This window comes from Heteronotia binoei, chromosome 10, assembly GCF_032191835.1.
Source record: "Heteronotia binoei isolate CCM8104 ecotype False Entrance Well chromosome 10, APGP_CSIRO_Hbin_v1, whole genome shotgun sequence".
NCBI lineage: Eukaryota > Metazoa > Chordata > Lepidosauria > Squamata > Gekkonidae > Heteronotia > Heteronotia binoei.
Window position 1 is genome coordinate 68254025 of NC_083232.1, and position 17021 is coordinate 68271045.

A 17021-nucleotide genomic window follows, 5' to 3' on the forward strand; every position below is an offset into this window, starting at 1 on the left:
CTGTCACCTCAGGCAGGGAAATTTAACCAAAGATCTGATATCCTTTCAGATTTTTAATCCATACCCTGCTAGATTAAGCTTTCACTCTCAACCTTCCAAACCCTAATTCTCAACTCTAACCACCTGACTCTGTCTTCAATTTTCCCATCAGATCTTCAGCTTTCACTAGTACAACTTCATTTGGCTGATTTTTCACTAGTACAGCTCTTACTGGCTGATTCAGAGCCCTTGCTCTTGATTGGCTGTTGTGCCTGTGCAAGACATCCAGTCACCAAGCAGTGATTTTGTGGTTAATGTGCTGCTTTAATTCAGCCAAAAGAGGTTTTAATTTCCATGTGTCTCATAGGTTGGTTTGATTGACCCCCTCATACCTCTTTTCCATATAATCGTTAATCATCCCCTATATGATGGTGGTGATGATACCATATAGAAGATTATTGCAGTTTGAGCTGGAATGAGTTACTTTTATCCTTGAACTTGAACCTAATGCTGTTGTAGCACTTCTCTGCATGCAATAATAAACATTGAAAAGTCACACCCCAGTTGTTTGGATGCTCAGCTACACACATTTTAAGCATCCTCCTCAACATACCCATCTCTGCTGGTGATCCCCAGTCCAAAGGAGATCCATTTAGCCTTGACCAGAGTCTTTTCAGTTCTGCCCTGGCAAGTGAGATCAGGGCCCTGCAGGATTTGCTGCAATTCCACATGGCCTGTAAAATGAAGATTTTCCACCAGGCCTATGGTTGAGGCTATAGAGATCCAACTCCATCAGCCTCCTCTGCCCCACTTCTGTGCCATCTGTGCAGCGCTGTTTGTTTTTCTCTTGTCACATGCCTAATATCTGATTCCATCTATGGGCATGCATACTGAAAGTTCTCTGAGTGTACTTCCTAACTGTCCCTGACTGCTGTCTTGTGTATTATTTGATACTGTATAGGTTTTGAATAATACTTTATTTTGTTTTAATTTATTGTATATATTTAATTGTTGTAACCCACCCTGAGCCTTGCTGTACAGGGAATGACAGGCTAGAAATTCAAATAAGTAAGCCATTGATGAGATTGCTCCCTGGTGCTCTCGTTACTCCCATGCCAAACTAGCTCCGTGTTACCCTTTTGTGCTCATTCCGTTTTTCATCAACTTAGTAGTTAAGGAGAAATGAGAATTATTATAAGCAGAATATGTTGGTAGGATAAGAGTATGATAATTTTGACACTTCAACTTGATTTTATTTGCTATTCTGTTTTATCATTCTTAACTTGTTTTTGTCTGCTCTTGTTGATGCTTTACTTATTTTGAGCAAATTTTGTATTTGTTTATATTTTAGTAACTATACTCCACCTTGCACGCTACTATTGGAGAGGTGGTCTATAAATGCTCTAATATTTAAAAAATAACATTAAATATAATGCTCTAATGTATTGTTTAAATTCGCCTCCCATGATGATGGTCCTATTGCAAAATATTAAATGTAGGCTCTTGTAATGTAGTTTTTGAAACTGTATTTCAAATACGGGTCATTTTCAAAACAATAATGTATATGACTAGTTGTGGTCATAGCATTGCTCATGCCTGTGAGCTAATTCTTGGTATTAATTTTGTAGCTGGATTTTCGGACACCCCCAGGTTTTGACCGAACGCGGAATGCTGAGATTGGCAACAAGGACATTAAGTTTAAACATTTGGAAGAAGCGTTTACATCAGAGCACTGGCTTGTTAGAATATATAAAGTAAAACACCTAGACAACAGAGAGACACTGGACCATAAGCCTAGACTAACCAACATTTTACCAAAACAGAAGTATTTGTCAAAAAAGGTGGGTTCCCAGTGAAGTACCTCAACGGAGGTTTACAGTGTTACATAAATTTACCAGCTGTATTAGTTCTGTCCACTAGAAAATACAGAGACAATTTGTGTTGAAGATCAGACCTGCCTGATGGTGACAGTGGTTAACTAACACTGATTAATCGAGCATGTGAGAACAACTAAATTTTATTGTTGCTAAATTAGCAGGCTGACAAAGGCTGTTATAAAGTCTTTTCAAAATCCCAGTTCCATGTAACAAAGTATACTATCTAAAATTCATTAGTAGTGTTTCAGTAACTACGGCAGCTCGCTCAGTAAAATGTGAAAATGTCTTTCTGAAAAGTGATGCCTCGAAATTTCAGAATGCCTTTTTTGTAAAATAATTAAATTTGAAGTTTTTGTTCACAGCATGAGTGTCTGGCTTCTTACTCTTTAAAATCATCTCACTTAAAACACACTACTCATTATACACACTATTTTGTGTGCTGTTCTAATCAATTACTCAGTTAAGGCCTTAGGCATGAAAAATAATTTTTTAAAGCATAAACTCCTGATTTTGCATGATTTCTTATAAAATCAATAACAAGTTTTTTAGAAGCTTATTAAATCAACAGTGTTTTAGAGTGGTTACAGTTTTAATAATGCCACGTTAGGATCACAGTTGCATAAATTTTAGTACGGCTTGTGTAGAGAATGCACAAGATTGATTGGCAAGTTGGCACTGAAACTGTGTGCTGATTCACACAGTAAAAAGTCCTTGTGGTGGCTACAAAAATTTTTTATGACTTTATGTTACATGTACACCAGGAATCCCATGGCTTGCAAGGACCATGTTCCAATTGTGACCATGATACAAATGGTGGAAGGGGCATCAGTCTTCCCCCCATGATGTTTTCCCAAATCAAAACTAACTTAGGGAGCTGCTCCTTCCTTCATTGGGAAACTTACATCTAGCCACTATTACACCTGGGTTTCCCAAAACAGCAAATAGCAGCTTCTCAGGACAATTTCTGTTTATGAAAATAGCACAGGGGAATGCTGAAGCCTCTTCTGCATGCACACTGCCATGAGTACTTTGTATCATATAAATTGGCCCTGGATTAAAATTTGCATGACCTGATATATATCCCCATTTAGCCATTCCTTGAAAAAAAAATCCTTTGTTTTCCTCATGATTTGGCTTCTCTGTTGCTCACATGCACAAATGGTGCCTGCTATGTACACTCCCCACTCCTGTCCTTGGGTTCTCCCTATCTGGTGTTTCTATCTTGCTTTCTGGCTTCTTTCATGTGCATCTCATTTGGGTGTACAGAAGCGTCTGCTTGGAAATGTTCATGCTGCTGCTTTGAATGGGGAGGTAAGAAATGGATATTTTCATACTCTTTACAGAAAAAAACCTTTTTCACACAAAAGCTATCACTTGCTGTGTTAAAATCTTACTATGGTAAGGCAGAAAGTTTGTTGTATTAAGTGCACAGTACTAACTTGCATGCAAACTCATAATCTGCAACTAATTATTGAGGGAATGTGACCACTGTTTGTCTGCAGTATCCAACCAACTATGATTTTAATTTGGTGTGGTTAGTGGATCATGTAAATGTTTACAAGAGATATAATACACATTTCAACTACTATTTTAAAGCGCAGCATTCATGTGTGTTTAAATTATTGTACCATCTTTCCTGATGATATATTGGCAAGTTTAATTTGCATATGCTGGGTATTGAAGCGCAGGTTTCAGCCCCTGCTTTTTAAGTCATTGAAATAAAAAAACCTACAGTCTTTGTTTTAGAGAAACAAATCTGTGGATGAGACAGTGTATGTGCCTTAACAGGAATTATATGACTGTGAGCTGGTTTTGTGTCAGCATTCACTTTCAGAAAGTCTGTTGTAAGATTCCCTTCATTTCAAGAAAATACAGTGAAGCTGCAATAAGGATGCAGTTTCTTTTCTAAGTAGTTGTGGTAAATGTATGTACTGCATTTAGTATGATATCTTGCATATGGCAGCCTGTATGATTATAGGTTTATGATTTAGTGCCAGATAACTGTATGCCAGGCATAAGTTGATTCACCAGGCTGCAGAATGTGAATACCATTATCACTTTGTTTTGTGGAGTGGGCAGATCTTTGGGATGAATTTTATACGATTTGACTGCTTTGTGCACTTCAAGAAACAAGTTCATAGTGATTAATTGATCAACTAATAAGGCAGGTCTAACACTGAAACGTAAGCACCTTAATTTGGAATAAGATGCCAGAGTAAGAATTCTGTAGGATTACAGCTGTGGAGGAAAGATCAGGTGCTGTATATATCCCTTTATTTCAAAAACATGCAGAGTAACGCTGTGCTAAAAAGATTGTGCTTTAATGTTTTTAGCTAATGTAATATGAAATCTAAGTGGGGAGGTGCTCTACTTGACTAATTACTTTGAAAACTTTACACCCAAGTCTTCTAAAAGATGTCCCTGTTTGATGATGTTTGTGGATTTTGAGTGGGATATATTGGGATTGTAGTGGCACCACACAACTGTTCAATAGGCAGATGCAAGATCATTCTTTTTGTTTTCAGTAATACTGATACAAAGCCTGCCTTGATATTCTAAAATACTTCCAACATGTTGGAAATTCCCAGTAGAAGAAAACGAAGGGTTTTTATGTTTTTTTAAAACTAGTTTTCAAATGTACAGCATGCCCAATAAGTCACCATATTGTCAGAGTTTGAAAAACAGTTCTGAGTCTTAGGTGCTAGTTTCGAGGTGCCTGGGTAACCAGTTGCTTGCCATTTTTCCTGCACTGACATAAATTTAACATGTAAAGGACTTCAAGATAAATTCAAAAAAAGCAATGCAGTCACTAGAACATTATAATTAACTAATACACTATTCTGTTTTTCTTTTTAGACTGCCAAAAGGAAGCGTGGCTACATTAAGAATAAACTAATTTTAAAGAAAGGCAAGAGACCCAACAGGAAGACAGTTTAAATACACTGATTGCTAATATGAAGCAGTTGTCCTTGAGATAACCGGTCTTTGCCTTTAGCTCAAGTCATGTTTCACAGCAACATGAGGGTACAGAACCATCATTGGTCCAGATTATTGTACAAAACTTTCAGGCAATGTCTGACTTTAAAAAATTTTTGGCTTATTGAGAACAGCTGTTCTAGATTTGTATTGTGGAGTAAGACAGAGCTGCTATCCAGGTCTAGCAGCAGATTTTTTTATTGGTACATATTATCCTTCCAATCTATTGAGAATTTGGACTGATTGCACCAAAGAGCCCTCTAATTTGGTCCTTGGCACATGCATACTTGTCAGTTTTTTAAGTTCAGCTGAACAGCAATACCTTAACTGAAATGGTAATGTATGAATTGACTATTCTCAGTCTTGACACTTTCTGAAGTGTGAATATTTTTATATTCAGCTATTAGAACAGCTCCTTTTTGAGGTATTTATTTTACAAAGTTTCCTTCTATGTACTCTTCTATTGCTGTATGTTGTGTTCAGGACTGTAAGCCAAGTTACAGTGTTCACTAATCACGGGACAGATGATACAATTGGATGATGCATCGTGTTTTGAAAAGAGGGGGGTCTCACTGCCCCTTATGCAGGTGTGTTCCTGGAATGTACAGGGGGCAGATTTTGTGCAGAGTAGAAAGATACAAGGGCTACATTTGTATCTTAAATCTGACACGACAGTAATGAATGCTACTGAGCACCACAGCACCTGGTGTTTTCAGAACTTGTTTAGCTGCACATTTACAAGTCAAAACAATTTGGCCCATTAAGGAAAAAAAATTGACAAGTATCGAAACTCCTTTGCTGTGGCTATCAGAAAGGCAGAGGGGTTTACAAACCTAACCTGGCCTTTTCTTGGGGCTGGATTCCTGGAAATGACTATCTTATCTTCATATTTTTATTTAGTGCTTTAGTTATGAAACTTCTGCTTGAAAATTTGCTTTTGTCTTTTATACTTTATGAAAAAGACAATTTATCAAGTGCACTAAATACAAATGGAGACTGAACATGTTCACTTTCCAGCTATAGGAAACTTCATGAACTTGAACGTTTAGTTATTTTAATAAAGTTTTAAAAGAGAGAAAAAGTGGTGGGTTTCCCTTGACAGCCACAGGATATAATTTTGATATAGGAGACAGCTTATACCAGATGTATTGGTATAAAGCAGAATAGTATGTACCTTCCAAACAAAATTATCTATTGCTCAGTGAGAATGTTACTGCTGATTTTTTTCTCAGATGTATAATTTTTCTTTGTAAATTCATTTTTAAGTAAAGAGGTTATTAGATCAATAATGCAGTGGCAACATTTTCACAAAATAACAGTCTGGATTTCTGACCCTTTGTCATTGAGTATTTTACTTTGTTGCTTTAAAACTCAATGCAGACCCATTGTTGACTATAGGGAAAATAAAATTAAATCAAGTTTTGTGTTAAGTGATTGGCTTCTATTCTTTTTGTTTGTTTTACTTATCTTGGGTTTTCTAAAAGGTGAGTGCTAAGGACCCCTAAGGATTCATTCCTAAAATCTCAAGAAATATTAATCTTGCAAGAGTCTGTTAGGTTATGCTAATTTTTGATATGGAGTTGCTTATAAATATTTCTTTAAACATAATTTCCCTTTGCTATATTACCATATTTAGTTATTTTTTGAGTAGTTTACCACTTTCTTCATTAAAAGGGCTACATTTTTCCAAAACAAGGCTGGATAAACATTCTTCATTTGCCATTGAGGATTTTTAAATTTAGTACAAGTTTAATTGGTTGTTTTGGATCGCTTTGAGTTTTAGGTACATCTTTAATCACTGCTAATCTCATATTTCTATGTTTAATTCATGCCAGCGTGACTTGTGGTAGGCTTCTTATTGGATTCTCTTTAACAGTACCACATTATTAATATCACTTCTATAAATCTGAGTTATAGTTCTAATATGAAACTTCAGATAGCTAACTTTTTCATAAGGTTTTTTTAAAAATCAAATTTGATATCCAGTTGTGCAAATGTATAAGCTTTCTTTTTAGCAGAGGCATCCGTGAGGAAGTGCTAGAGGGAGGAACAATTTGGGACTCCTCTTCCCCTCCAAAATCTCTCTTCATGATTCTGTAACCTTACATGGGCTTGAGCTAGGTTTGCCAGCTATGGGGATTTTTCTGGATTCCTGGATTTTTGGTGGGCGAGGGGGAGGAGAGTAGAACCTAGAGAGGGAAGGAACCTCAGCAAGCTATAATGCCACCCTTCAAAGCAGGCATTTCTTCAGGGGAAATGATTGCTGTACCCTGGGGATCAGTTGTAATTCTGGGAAATGTTCAGCCACCAACCTCAGGCCAGTTTTCTTATCTGCCTGTAGGTTTTTTTCCCCAACCACTTCTCAATTTCATCCCATATTTTGTTCCTCCGGGACTGTACTCAGTCCTCACCACTCTGTCTCTTTGGGGGTTTCCTCCTTTGGGTTAACTTAAAAAGCTGTGTTTCTTTGTGTATCTTGAAATCCTTTGAGTTCGGAGCTGTCACAAATGGTACAAGCCACCATCATTATGGTTATGTTTTCACAGTAACATGATGCAATAATAATTGGAACCACAAGTAAAATATCAGTTGTATGGGAGTCAGAAATATTGTCTGAGGAAACCTGACCTTGCAGTTATCAGTACCAGTTATATAACCATAGTAATGCAGGGACATTTTTTAATTTTTTAAAAAAAATATATGTCCTCAATTGGAAGTACAACATATGCTTTTTAATAATTGTAGGAATGAAAATGTTATTTTAGAGAAGGCTTTTCTGCAACCAGTTTTTACTTCATTTAAGTACAAAAAAGTTTTCTTACAAATAAAGCTAGAAATGAAACATCCAAAATGCTTTGAAGTTGCAGGGGTTTTTTTTAAAAAAGCTTGCTATCAGTTTTAATAGTGACTTTATTACATCATAAATATACAAACAACAGTATTACCTGCTGCCAGACCCAGACTTTGCCCAGCCGGAAGGAGGAAGAGCAGGGCTACAGGAACACCCAGTTTCCTCTAGGGGGAGGAGCAAGCCTTGGTCAGCTGACTTCACCCCCTTCCTCTCAGTCTTGCCTCATAAATATACAAACAACAGTAAGGAAATTGCTGGTTCAGGTGAAATAAAATGCGGTACCAGAAAGATATTTCTATCTTGCCACTTAAATGAGGTTATGGTGCACCAGTCTACCATTGCCACTGGTGTACTTTAAAAGCCTAACCTATTTTAATTTCTCCCCATACACATAGTAAGTTCTCATGGACTATATGATATCGGGTGTGAGTCAGTCTACAAGTCTAATATGAAATATAAGACTTCAGGAGTTTCGGGAGCAGAACCAAGCATGCTGCAGTATTGCAGTTCCTTTCCCTTTATGAAAATCAGTTGCTACCTGGTAGGTGGCACTGTGTGAGCATTGTTGTTTCATTGACTTGCTGGGAAGAGTATGCACTGGATGTCACTTAATCCTGTTGCAGCTAGAGGAGCAGTTCTCAAACTGTTAAGACAGTACCACAAAGGAAGCCACATGCCCAGAAGAAAAAAATAGGGTGAGCTGGAGAGAGGAGATTGCATGGTAAATATAGGCTCCCCTTTGTGTAATGTGCAAAATGGTCATGATATTCAGCCCCTTACTAATTATTACTAATTCTCAACATAGCCACATATGTGGATACATAAAGCCAGAGACTGGAGGTATCCTTCTACAGAGATCTTTCTGAAAAAGCCCTAGGTTTGCAGAAAAATCTAAAGACAAAACAAAACATGGGAGGTGTATTAAAAACAAAATAGAAGCAGCACCTGTAATTTTAAGAAACAAGTGATCTCTATGGCTGTGGCTAGAAAATCACAAAAGTATTGGCAGCCTTCAAGCCTTGGTTTCTGTCAGTAAAAAAAGCAGAGGGAGGGAGGGCCTTTTCCATTAGACTTACACAACTCACCCAGACTCAGTCACTCACTACAGCAGCCACTGCATGAAAATCTGTGGTGTAGTGGTTAATTTCAGACTAGGTTCTAGGAGACCCGCTCTGCTATGCAAGCTCATTGGGTCAGTTACAATTCTCAGCCTGCTCTACCTCAGTGGGTTGTTGTGAGGGTAAAATGTAAGCAGCTTTGGATCTCTGTGATAGAGAAGTGTAGGAGATAAACGAATAATATAGCTGAAGATGGGGGTAGGCAGATGAAAGGTTAATGGGTGGGTAGGTGGGAAAGAGAAGGAGCCAGGAAAGGGGAGAGGGAACAAGGAAACAGTGTGGGAAAGAATACTGGAGCAAATGGGGGGAAGCTGTGGGGGCACTGCTCCCCTACTTCCAGGGGGCCCGGCCTGCTTTTTTCCTTTTTTTTTTGCCATTGCTGAGCTAGCGAATCATTAGGGCAGCCGGAGCCAGGAGAGCTGAACAGGGCAGAGTGCACTGCAGCAGCAAAAGCAGCAGGCGGAGAGGGGAGGAGCGGGAAGTGGAGGAAGTCATATTAAATAGGCTGGGGAAGGGGGGGAAGGATGGAGCTGCTGGCTACACAGTGCTGGGGTGGGGGAGAGGGTGGTGAAAGGAAACCCCCTTGCTTGCATGCAACATGCAATCCCTTCTTGACTCCAAAATTTTAGGGTTGGCTGCCTTGACTTGGCCACTTTCAGAGCTTTCAGCTTTTACCCCTACCCGAGAAAGCTGAGAAGCAGCAGTGGATGGGAAAGGATGGCCCCCTTCCCATCTTTTAAAATCCTGGCTATGCCCATGCTACATACAGTAAATGTAGTAATGTTTCAGACCAGGGGTGTCAGATGTCCAGCCATAGGATTCCTTCCCCCCTCATCACCCTTCGGAGCGCCAAGGCTGACGAAGTTTCCTGCTCTTTCTCCCTTGTCTTTGCCAGCAGCAGGAGTAAACAAAGCTGCAAGGAAAACGTGGAATGGATCTTCCACTAAGGTCTCTATGCCCAGGTAGGTAGGGCCCAGATACCTTAATGGAAAATCCACTCCACATTTTCCTTGTAACTTTGTGCTGCAGTGTGTTTCAACAGAGTACAGATCAGTTTCACTTTCAGCATTCTATAGTCAGTTTATGCTTCCTGGAGTTGTGTCCTTGAAAAAAAGACCGATTTCACACTCAGCTTACCCTGCACTCATGTTCCTCTTCTCTGCGCAGCATCCGTCAGATTTCCCACTATCCGCGCTGGAGTTACAGGAAGTGTTGCAGCTTTTGCACAGTGAATGGGAACTGGTTTTTAGCGGTTTCCGTTTGCTGTGCAAGAGCCGCAACGCTTCCTGTAACTCCGGTGCAGATAGTGGGAAATCCAACAGAAGCTGCAGAGAAGAGGAACATGACCGCGGGGTAAGCTGAGAGCAAAATTGGTCAAGAGTTGATGCTTTGAGCCAGCCTGTCTCTACTGCATGGACCTGACCTAGTGAGTACTCTAACCTGGGAACACACAGCCAAAGGGGAATATTACACTGGACAGCCATTCCCAATCTGAGTAGACTGGGGGGAGGGGGAGCTTGCAATGCCATTTCATTGTTTTTCCCAAGCTCAGAGCATTTTCTATTTTTAGTTTCTATGATTCTTGATGTTTCATTTTTAAAATTGCATTGCCAAATCCCACTATTCCCCCAAATTTCATGTTTTCCCAAACTCAGAGCATTTTATATTTTTCTTGATGTTTTATTTTAAATGAAATACTTCAAGAGTTTTAAGCATGTTTGTATTAAGTTAAAAAATATCTTTGTGTTTGTCTGTGTCCTTTATAAAGTTTGTATCTCTGCTACCTCACATTACATTTTATGACATACAAAGCCCAGCCCCACAAAGTCCCATTTCTGTCAGATCCGGCCCTCCTAACAAATGAGTTTGACAAACCTGTTTTAGATTGTGTTGTTGTTAAAAATGTTTTAGACTCTACTGAAGTTTAAGATTGAAACGGTGGTATTGGATGGCACAAAGTTCTGGCTTTTGCTGGCATGGGATCAGGCAGCTATATCCATCTTTCAAATTGGTTTTGATAGATGCAAGTGATTCATATTTAACTCCAGAGGAAGAAGATTGTTTCTTAGATGTTTATGGCTTCTGTAGTGCAATTCTGTGCAGCAGAATAACTCTGTATAGGATTACACTTTCAGGCACTGAAAGATCTACAATCAAATTTGTTAAATACACATAATCAGGTTCTGTTCTGAAATGCATATTCATAAGGGTCACTGGGCAATTGTCCCTCTATGTGCAAAGTACACTAAAGCTGGTAATAGTGTGTAGGGCAGGGGGAGAAATGTTTGCATAGCTAAGAGTAATACAAATAATGGAAGCAAGAGCAGTACCCATTTTAATCAAACTTTAGTTCTAGTAGCGACCATGCCTAACTCAGTTCCTGCTATATAACTAAGCTTTCATTCATGAAGGGGGGGAAGTCTCTCACTTTTTACATTGTTAACAATGTAGTTGTAATGCAGACATAGGTTTACAGATTAGGTGTTCCATCTACCTCACTCATTATGCCACCTCATCCTTACATGAGGCTGTTGCCAACTCTAGTTGAATTCAAAATAAGTACAATTTAAAATTTGTCATATGGCAGTCATAGAGAATGGTGGTTGCCATTTATTCAAGCTTACCACTCTACAGCCCATACCTGGGGGAATTCACACAACCAATCTTCATCCCACTAGAAATGCCACTGTAATAGCCCTCACACCTGGTGGGGCCCTTTCCTTTCCCTGCAGCCAGGGACCCCATTCTACATATCAAGCAGATAAGCTGCCCAGTCCCAACACCTACAGGAAGGTTGAATGGTGAAAGAAAACTCTAGGATGACATCAGCTGACCACACCAGCATTGACTAGAGGCATCAAGGTGGATAAACATATGGAGCAGAAGCCCATCAGTGGCTATTAGCCACAATGTATTGTTGGAACTCTGGGGCAGTGATGCTCTGTATTCTTGGTGCATGGGGGGGGGGGGGCGGGGGGAGACAGTGGGAGGAATCTAGTGTTCTGGGCCTACTGGTGGACCTCCTAATGGCACTGGATTTTCTGGCTACTGTGTGACAGTGTTGGATTGGATGGGACATTGGCCTGATCCAACATGGCTTCTCTTATGTTCTTAGTGGAGTTCACATGCCCAAAACCACAAGTAGAGTTTGCTCTCTGAACAATGGGTGTCAACTGGATGTTCTGGGTAATGAAATGTCAGCAAACAAAGCTGCCGCTGTATTTGAACTGAAGTTTTGAGTACTCTTCCATTTTATGATAAACTAGTGCAAAACATAACCCAGAAAATATGTTCTCAATTGTCAAATCATGGCTTATTTACATCGGCTCCTACCCATCATACTTTACTTGACATCACAACTTACATATAGTCCCTCAAATGCCAGCACAAGTCCTACTGAAATTGAGGTTGAATATTAATGTAAATGAAATCTGACTGTTGGATTGCACGAGATATTAGAGATTTAGAACAGCTGAATAAAACAGACAACAGTGAATCATAACCAATACATTCAAATAAAATTTATTGAGTGTCTCCAGTTTGTGATTTTAATTCACAAATTATGAAAGAAAGGCTAATCAGAAGTGACTGCCAGATAATTTGATTTTTAACAAATACGTATAAACTTTTTGAACAATTCTATGTAAGAAAATTTTTGCATAGGTCCTACAGCTGTGCACAAAGGTTAACTGGAAGTACATCAAAATTTACATTACAGTTCAAAGTGTACACTCAAAGGAAGTATTCAGTTGCAGGTGCAAGACAAACATAAGACCAACAAATAAGGCATGTTGCTTCTTTATATACCTCCCCCCCCCCGCCCCAACATAATGTCTCAGTTGCAAAATGCATGGAGCAGTGTGTATATGGGAAAGAAAATTAATGATTCTCCTGGCTTTCATGTGAGAATTTTTTTTCTTGATCAGCATTATCAAAGCAAAGGCTGATCCTATAGACCCTGTGGCACACCTTAATTTCTGTGCAAGCAACCAGCTCCGTGCAGCACACCCATGCAGGAAATAAGACTTGATCCCTGTCTTTTTTCCTCTACCACACTTAATGCAATTCCAGAGGGGAATTCCTACCTGGGAAACAGCAAGAGTAGTGTGGTGAACACCAGGGCCCTGGATCCAAATCAGCGCTTCATTTTACATGAAAGTAGATCTGTAAATATATTTGGCCTCCAAAAGCTCTATTCTGCAAATAATTACAGTCACACAAATCTGAGGGGGGAAGAGTCTAGACTCTAGCCAAGATGCAAAGAAAAACAAGACAAAAAATAATTCCAGAGAAATGTAAATGGTTCTTTGGTGAATGATCAAAGCATGGTACTGAGAAAAGTGAACAATGATTTTAGTCTGAATTTCAGATAACCTTGCTATGATTTCCTGGGGCCTCGAGATTCAAACTGGGCAAACGAGGTTTTTGCTGGTAGTACTGGAGTCTGTAAGTACAGGTGACTGGCTTTTAGAAACAGAGAGAAAAGCCTAGGCTATATGGCTTTCCTTTTCAAAACAGATTTCTATACATCTGAGGTTGTACAAGTTTTATTTCCTTGAAAAGAGGTTAAACACATTGTAAGAAAAACTCTTTTGTAAATACAATGGCTTTCATATGCCAAGATAAGTGTACAATACAGGCGACTCAAGAGTGGAGTTCATCACTGCATCTTGAGGCAACTGTGAAGCTCTTTCAATGAAAAGCAGATAATGAAAGGATAACTCAAAAGGTAACATGATGTGATACATTCCTTTATAAGAGATACATATATAGTTTTGACTGCTACCTTAGCAGAAAATATTTTTTTTATTTTTTTTTTTAAAAAAGCTTATTACCAGGTGTACCTAACTAGATTTTTTTCTGTTTATATACAATGTGTGAGTAGCAGGGATTTAACAGAAGGCACAAAAATAATCAGTACAATGTAAAGATCAGTTTGCATGTCTACCAAATAGAATTTTTAAAGGGATTCCATGAAAATAATTTAAGGATTGAGCAGAGAACATTCTACACAAACATTAATTTAAATTCAGCCTTATTTTGCTTTTAAGAGATATCAACAGAATAACACGACTGAAGCACAACCAAGTTTTAGTACTGTTAACTTCATATAGTTTCCATCTCATGATGGATTTATGTGAACTTTTCTGCCTACTGTAAAATGACTTTTGTAGTGTCCCAATAGCGTTCCTTGTACTTATTGATCCTGTCTATGAATTCTTCAGTGGTTGTCCAAACTCCCTACAAAACCACAATCTAATTGCTGATACCAACTAAGCTAACATGGACCTTCTAAGCCACTCAGAAGTTAGGGATACACATGGTTCCCCTATTGGCCCAGGGCAGCTAAGCTTTGGCATGCACCTCCTTGGATGGACTGGCAAAACTGCACATATACAACAGTTGCTGTGTGTACAGTTTTCCTGCCCGATCCATCAACTGGGGATGCTCTACAGGATCAGGGGCTGGATTTAATCCCTTAAACTAACTTTCAGTAGCTAAATTAAGAATACTGACTGAGGTTTGTATAATTATTTCCCACACCTGCAGAAAGTTTTTTTTAAAAAACCCTCTGAATCTGCCTTCACTCTTGCACAGGAGTAACTTAACGCTTGAGGGTTGGGGGAGCTAATATTCCAAAGACTGTGTATGGTGCAGGATTCTCTCCCTTTTGAAAGCTCTTTGCCATGAAGGACTGTCACAGCAGCTAAATTTATTTCTTAAGAGGATGGGCATATTCTCTGTATAAATGAAAAGTCATCTGACCAGTTAGCAATGCAGAAGTAAGAGGGAGCTACTTTGTGCTCAAAAGGATAATGACTGGTCTGAGAAGCACAGTATTTTAGAGGCCTCTGCCACATTCAGCCTCTGACACCACCCAGAGATCCTGATGTCCAAGGACCAAAAGAGTAAAAGGAGTATGCAGAAAAGGAGTATGCAAAACCTGCTGTTGGAAGAAGAACAGGATACAGGGGATGAACTTGGACAAGGCTGCTTAAAATATTCCCATCTTCTTCCAAGACACCAGGAAACACGCACTTGAGAGTGAGTTGCGAAGACAAACATGCTCTTACACAGATACCCCAGGAGAATCAGCATTCTTGAGTCAAACAAAGCAAGTAATTTAAGTCACGGGCTTGACCATGAAACGGCCATCAAGTGTCAAGTGGTTTTAAGTGCAAAAACATTTTTGGCAATGTGAAAAATAGAAAATGTCAATTAGTAATTTTTAAAGTGTTCATTCCCAATGCAAGATCTGATCTTGCAAGCAACATGATACGCACTGGCTTCAATGCAAAAGATCAGATCCTGTGTGTGTTGTGTGTGTGTAAAATAGGCTTTGACATAATACACAGTAAGTGTGCAAGTCTATAGATGCACACAAAATAGTTTCTCAGTAAACTTCAGCGTTTAGCTGTTCAGAATTGTATACAGTACACAGTATATTGTATACAGTATATTGTATACACAGTACACAGCTTTTAATTTATAGCAAGACTTAATCACACCTGAAATGTAAATAATGCATCTGTTTAATGCCTCTAGGAAACAGGTTTTTCATGAGTCCAGATCTTATCAATGGTTCTTCCAGAGGGGATCAAAGTAGAGCCATCCATCACTCTGTGAAGAAAATGAAATTTGCAAATAAATCTCACTTTATTACAATGCAGCTTGCTACTCACACAAGATAACAAGTATCCCACAAGCTTGTATAGAACTGCCACGATTCACAGCAGCAATTTATATGAGAGCAAGGATACTGTGAACATGCAGAAGTTAACTGACCAGTGGTGAGCCTCCTCAAGACTGGAGGCTACTGCTAACAAAACAGTCTCAAAAGCCTGGATCTTGGAATAAGGCATCTGCTACAGAAAAGGCTGGAAATGGCTCTAACTACATTGTGACTGCCCATTGTCCCCTTGCAATTACAACTTTGCATCGTTATGATTATTAGGTAACAAAGCAGCCTGTTTTGAGATTACTTCAATGCCATGGCTATTCTGTCCACAGTTTCATTCTCTCATGGCCCATGCTGCTGCTCCTCTAAGCATGCTAAGTGCAAAGAAAACCATGAATTAAGATTTTCATATGTGGCAACTAACTAGGACAGTCTTGTCATCAACCCTGTTTCTAGACAACCAGTGTATATGAACACACACACAAAGCACTCAGATAATGGGGGCCAGGGCTTTTCTTATAGAAAAAGCCCAGCATGAATTTATTTGCATATTAGGCCACATCTCCTTATGCCAAGCCAGCCAGAACTGCATTCCTGTGTGTTCCTGCTCAAAAAAAGTCCTTATGAGGGCCCATTGTAGTTCAAAGACTTTAGCAAAACAAATCAGGGGCCCAAAAGGACTTGCAGGAGCATCTCATTTTCCCTTCCAACGCTACTGCTTCCTATTCTCAAAAGCCCCCATAGCCTCTCCCCTTTTCCTGCTTTCTTCTCTTTGTCCCATTCACCAGCCAGCTGCTCCTTGTCTTCAGATTTCTCTCCTTCCCTTCTCCTAGCATTTTCTATCCAGGAAAACAATGGTCCAGTCATGCCATTCTGGACACCACACCTGGCCCAGATTCACTGTGGGAACCAACAAAGAATTCCAGGGGGATATGAGGTGCCCTCCATATCTCTTCTGTCCACAATGTCCTTTTTCCCTCCTCCTGGCAACCCCAAGCATCCTCCCTTGCTTCCTTTCCACCAATCAACCAAAACTACCTTTGATATGCCCCTCATCTTCAGCTGTATTTATTATTTAATTATACACTGCCTTTCTCCAAACAGGGATTTGAAACACCTTACAACATTATCCTCTCCTCCATTTTATCTTCACTACAATCACATGAGGTAAGCTGAAATGCATAACTAGCCCAAGGTTACCCAGTAAGCTTGGCACAATGGGGATTCAAATCTGCATCTCCCAGAACCTAGTCCGGGACAGTAACCACTACACTGCACTGTTTTTTATGGGTGACTGCTGTAGAAAGCAGCCAGGCCTTGGTGAGTCATCATGCTGGTCAGGTGGTATCAAGTAACCTGCTGGTTGCTGTTGGCCCTGGCCCTGATGAGTCCTTCCTCAGAGGCGAAAATAGCCCTGTAAAGGGCCCTACTCCCTCCCCCTGCCTTTACTGACAGAAACCAAGGCTTGAAGGTTGGCAAAACAATATGATTGCCTGGCTATGACCACTAAGGGTATTTATTTCTTAAAGAAACAGGTGCTG

At 39.5% G+C, this 17021-nt stretch overlaps 2 protein-coding genes across 2 annotated transcripts in view; one reads left to right on the top strand and one right to left on the bottom strand.

The window, feature by feature from the left end:
* STT3B (STT3 oligosaccharyltransferase complex catalytic subunit B) overlaps positions 1-6262 on the top strand; it is a 61177-nt gene extending 54915 nt beyond the window's left edge. Inside the window, exons 15-16 of the mRNA XM_060248826.1 lie at positions 1608-1820; positions 4713-6262. Coding sequence (XP_060104809.1) covers positions 1608-1820; positions 4713-4793 — 294 coding nt within the window. The 3' untranslated portion in view covers positions 4794-6262. The remainder of the gene's footprint in view (positions 1-1607; positions 1821-4712) is intronic.
* Positions 6263-12307: 6045 nt separating this feature from the next.
* Positions 12308-17021, bottom strand: part of OSBPL10 (oxysterol binding protein like 10) — a 92994-nt gene continuing 88280 nt past the window's right edge. The window contains exon 12 of the mRNA XM_060248827.1: positions 12308-15422. Within this exon, the coding sequence (XP_060104810.1) occupies positions 15378-15422 (45 nt within the window). The 3' untranslated portion in view covers positions 12308-15377. The remainder of the gene's footprint in view (positions 15423-17021) is intronic.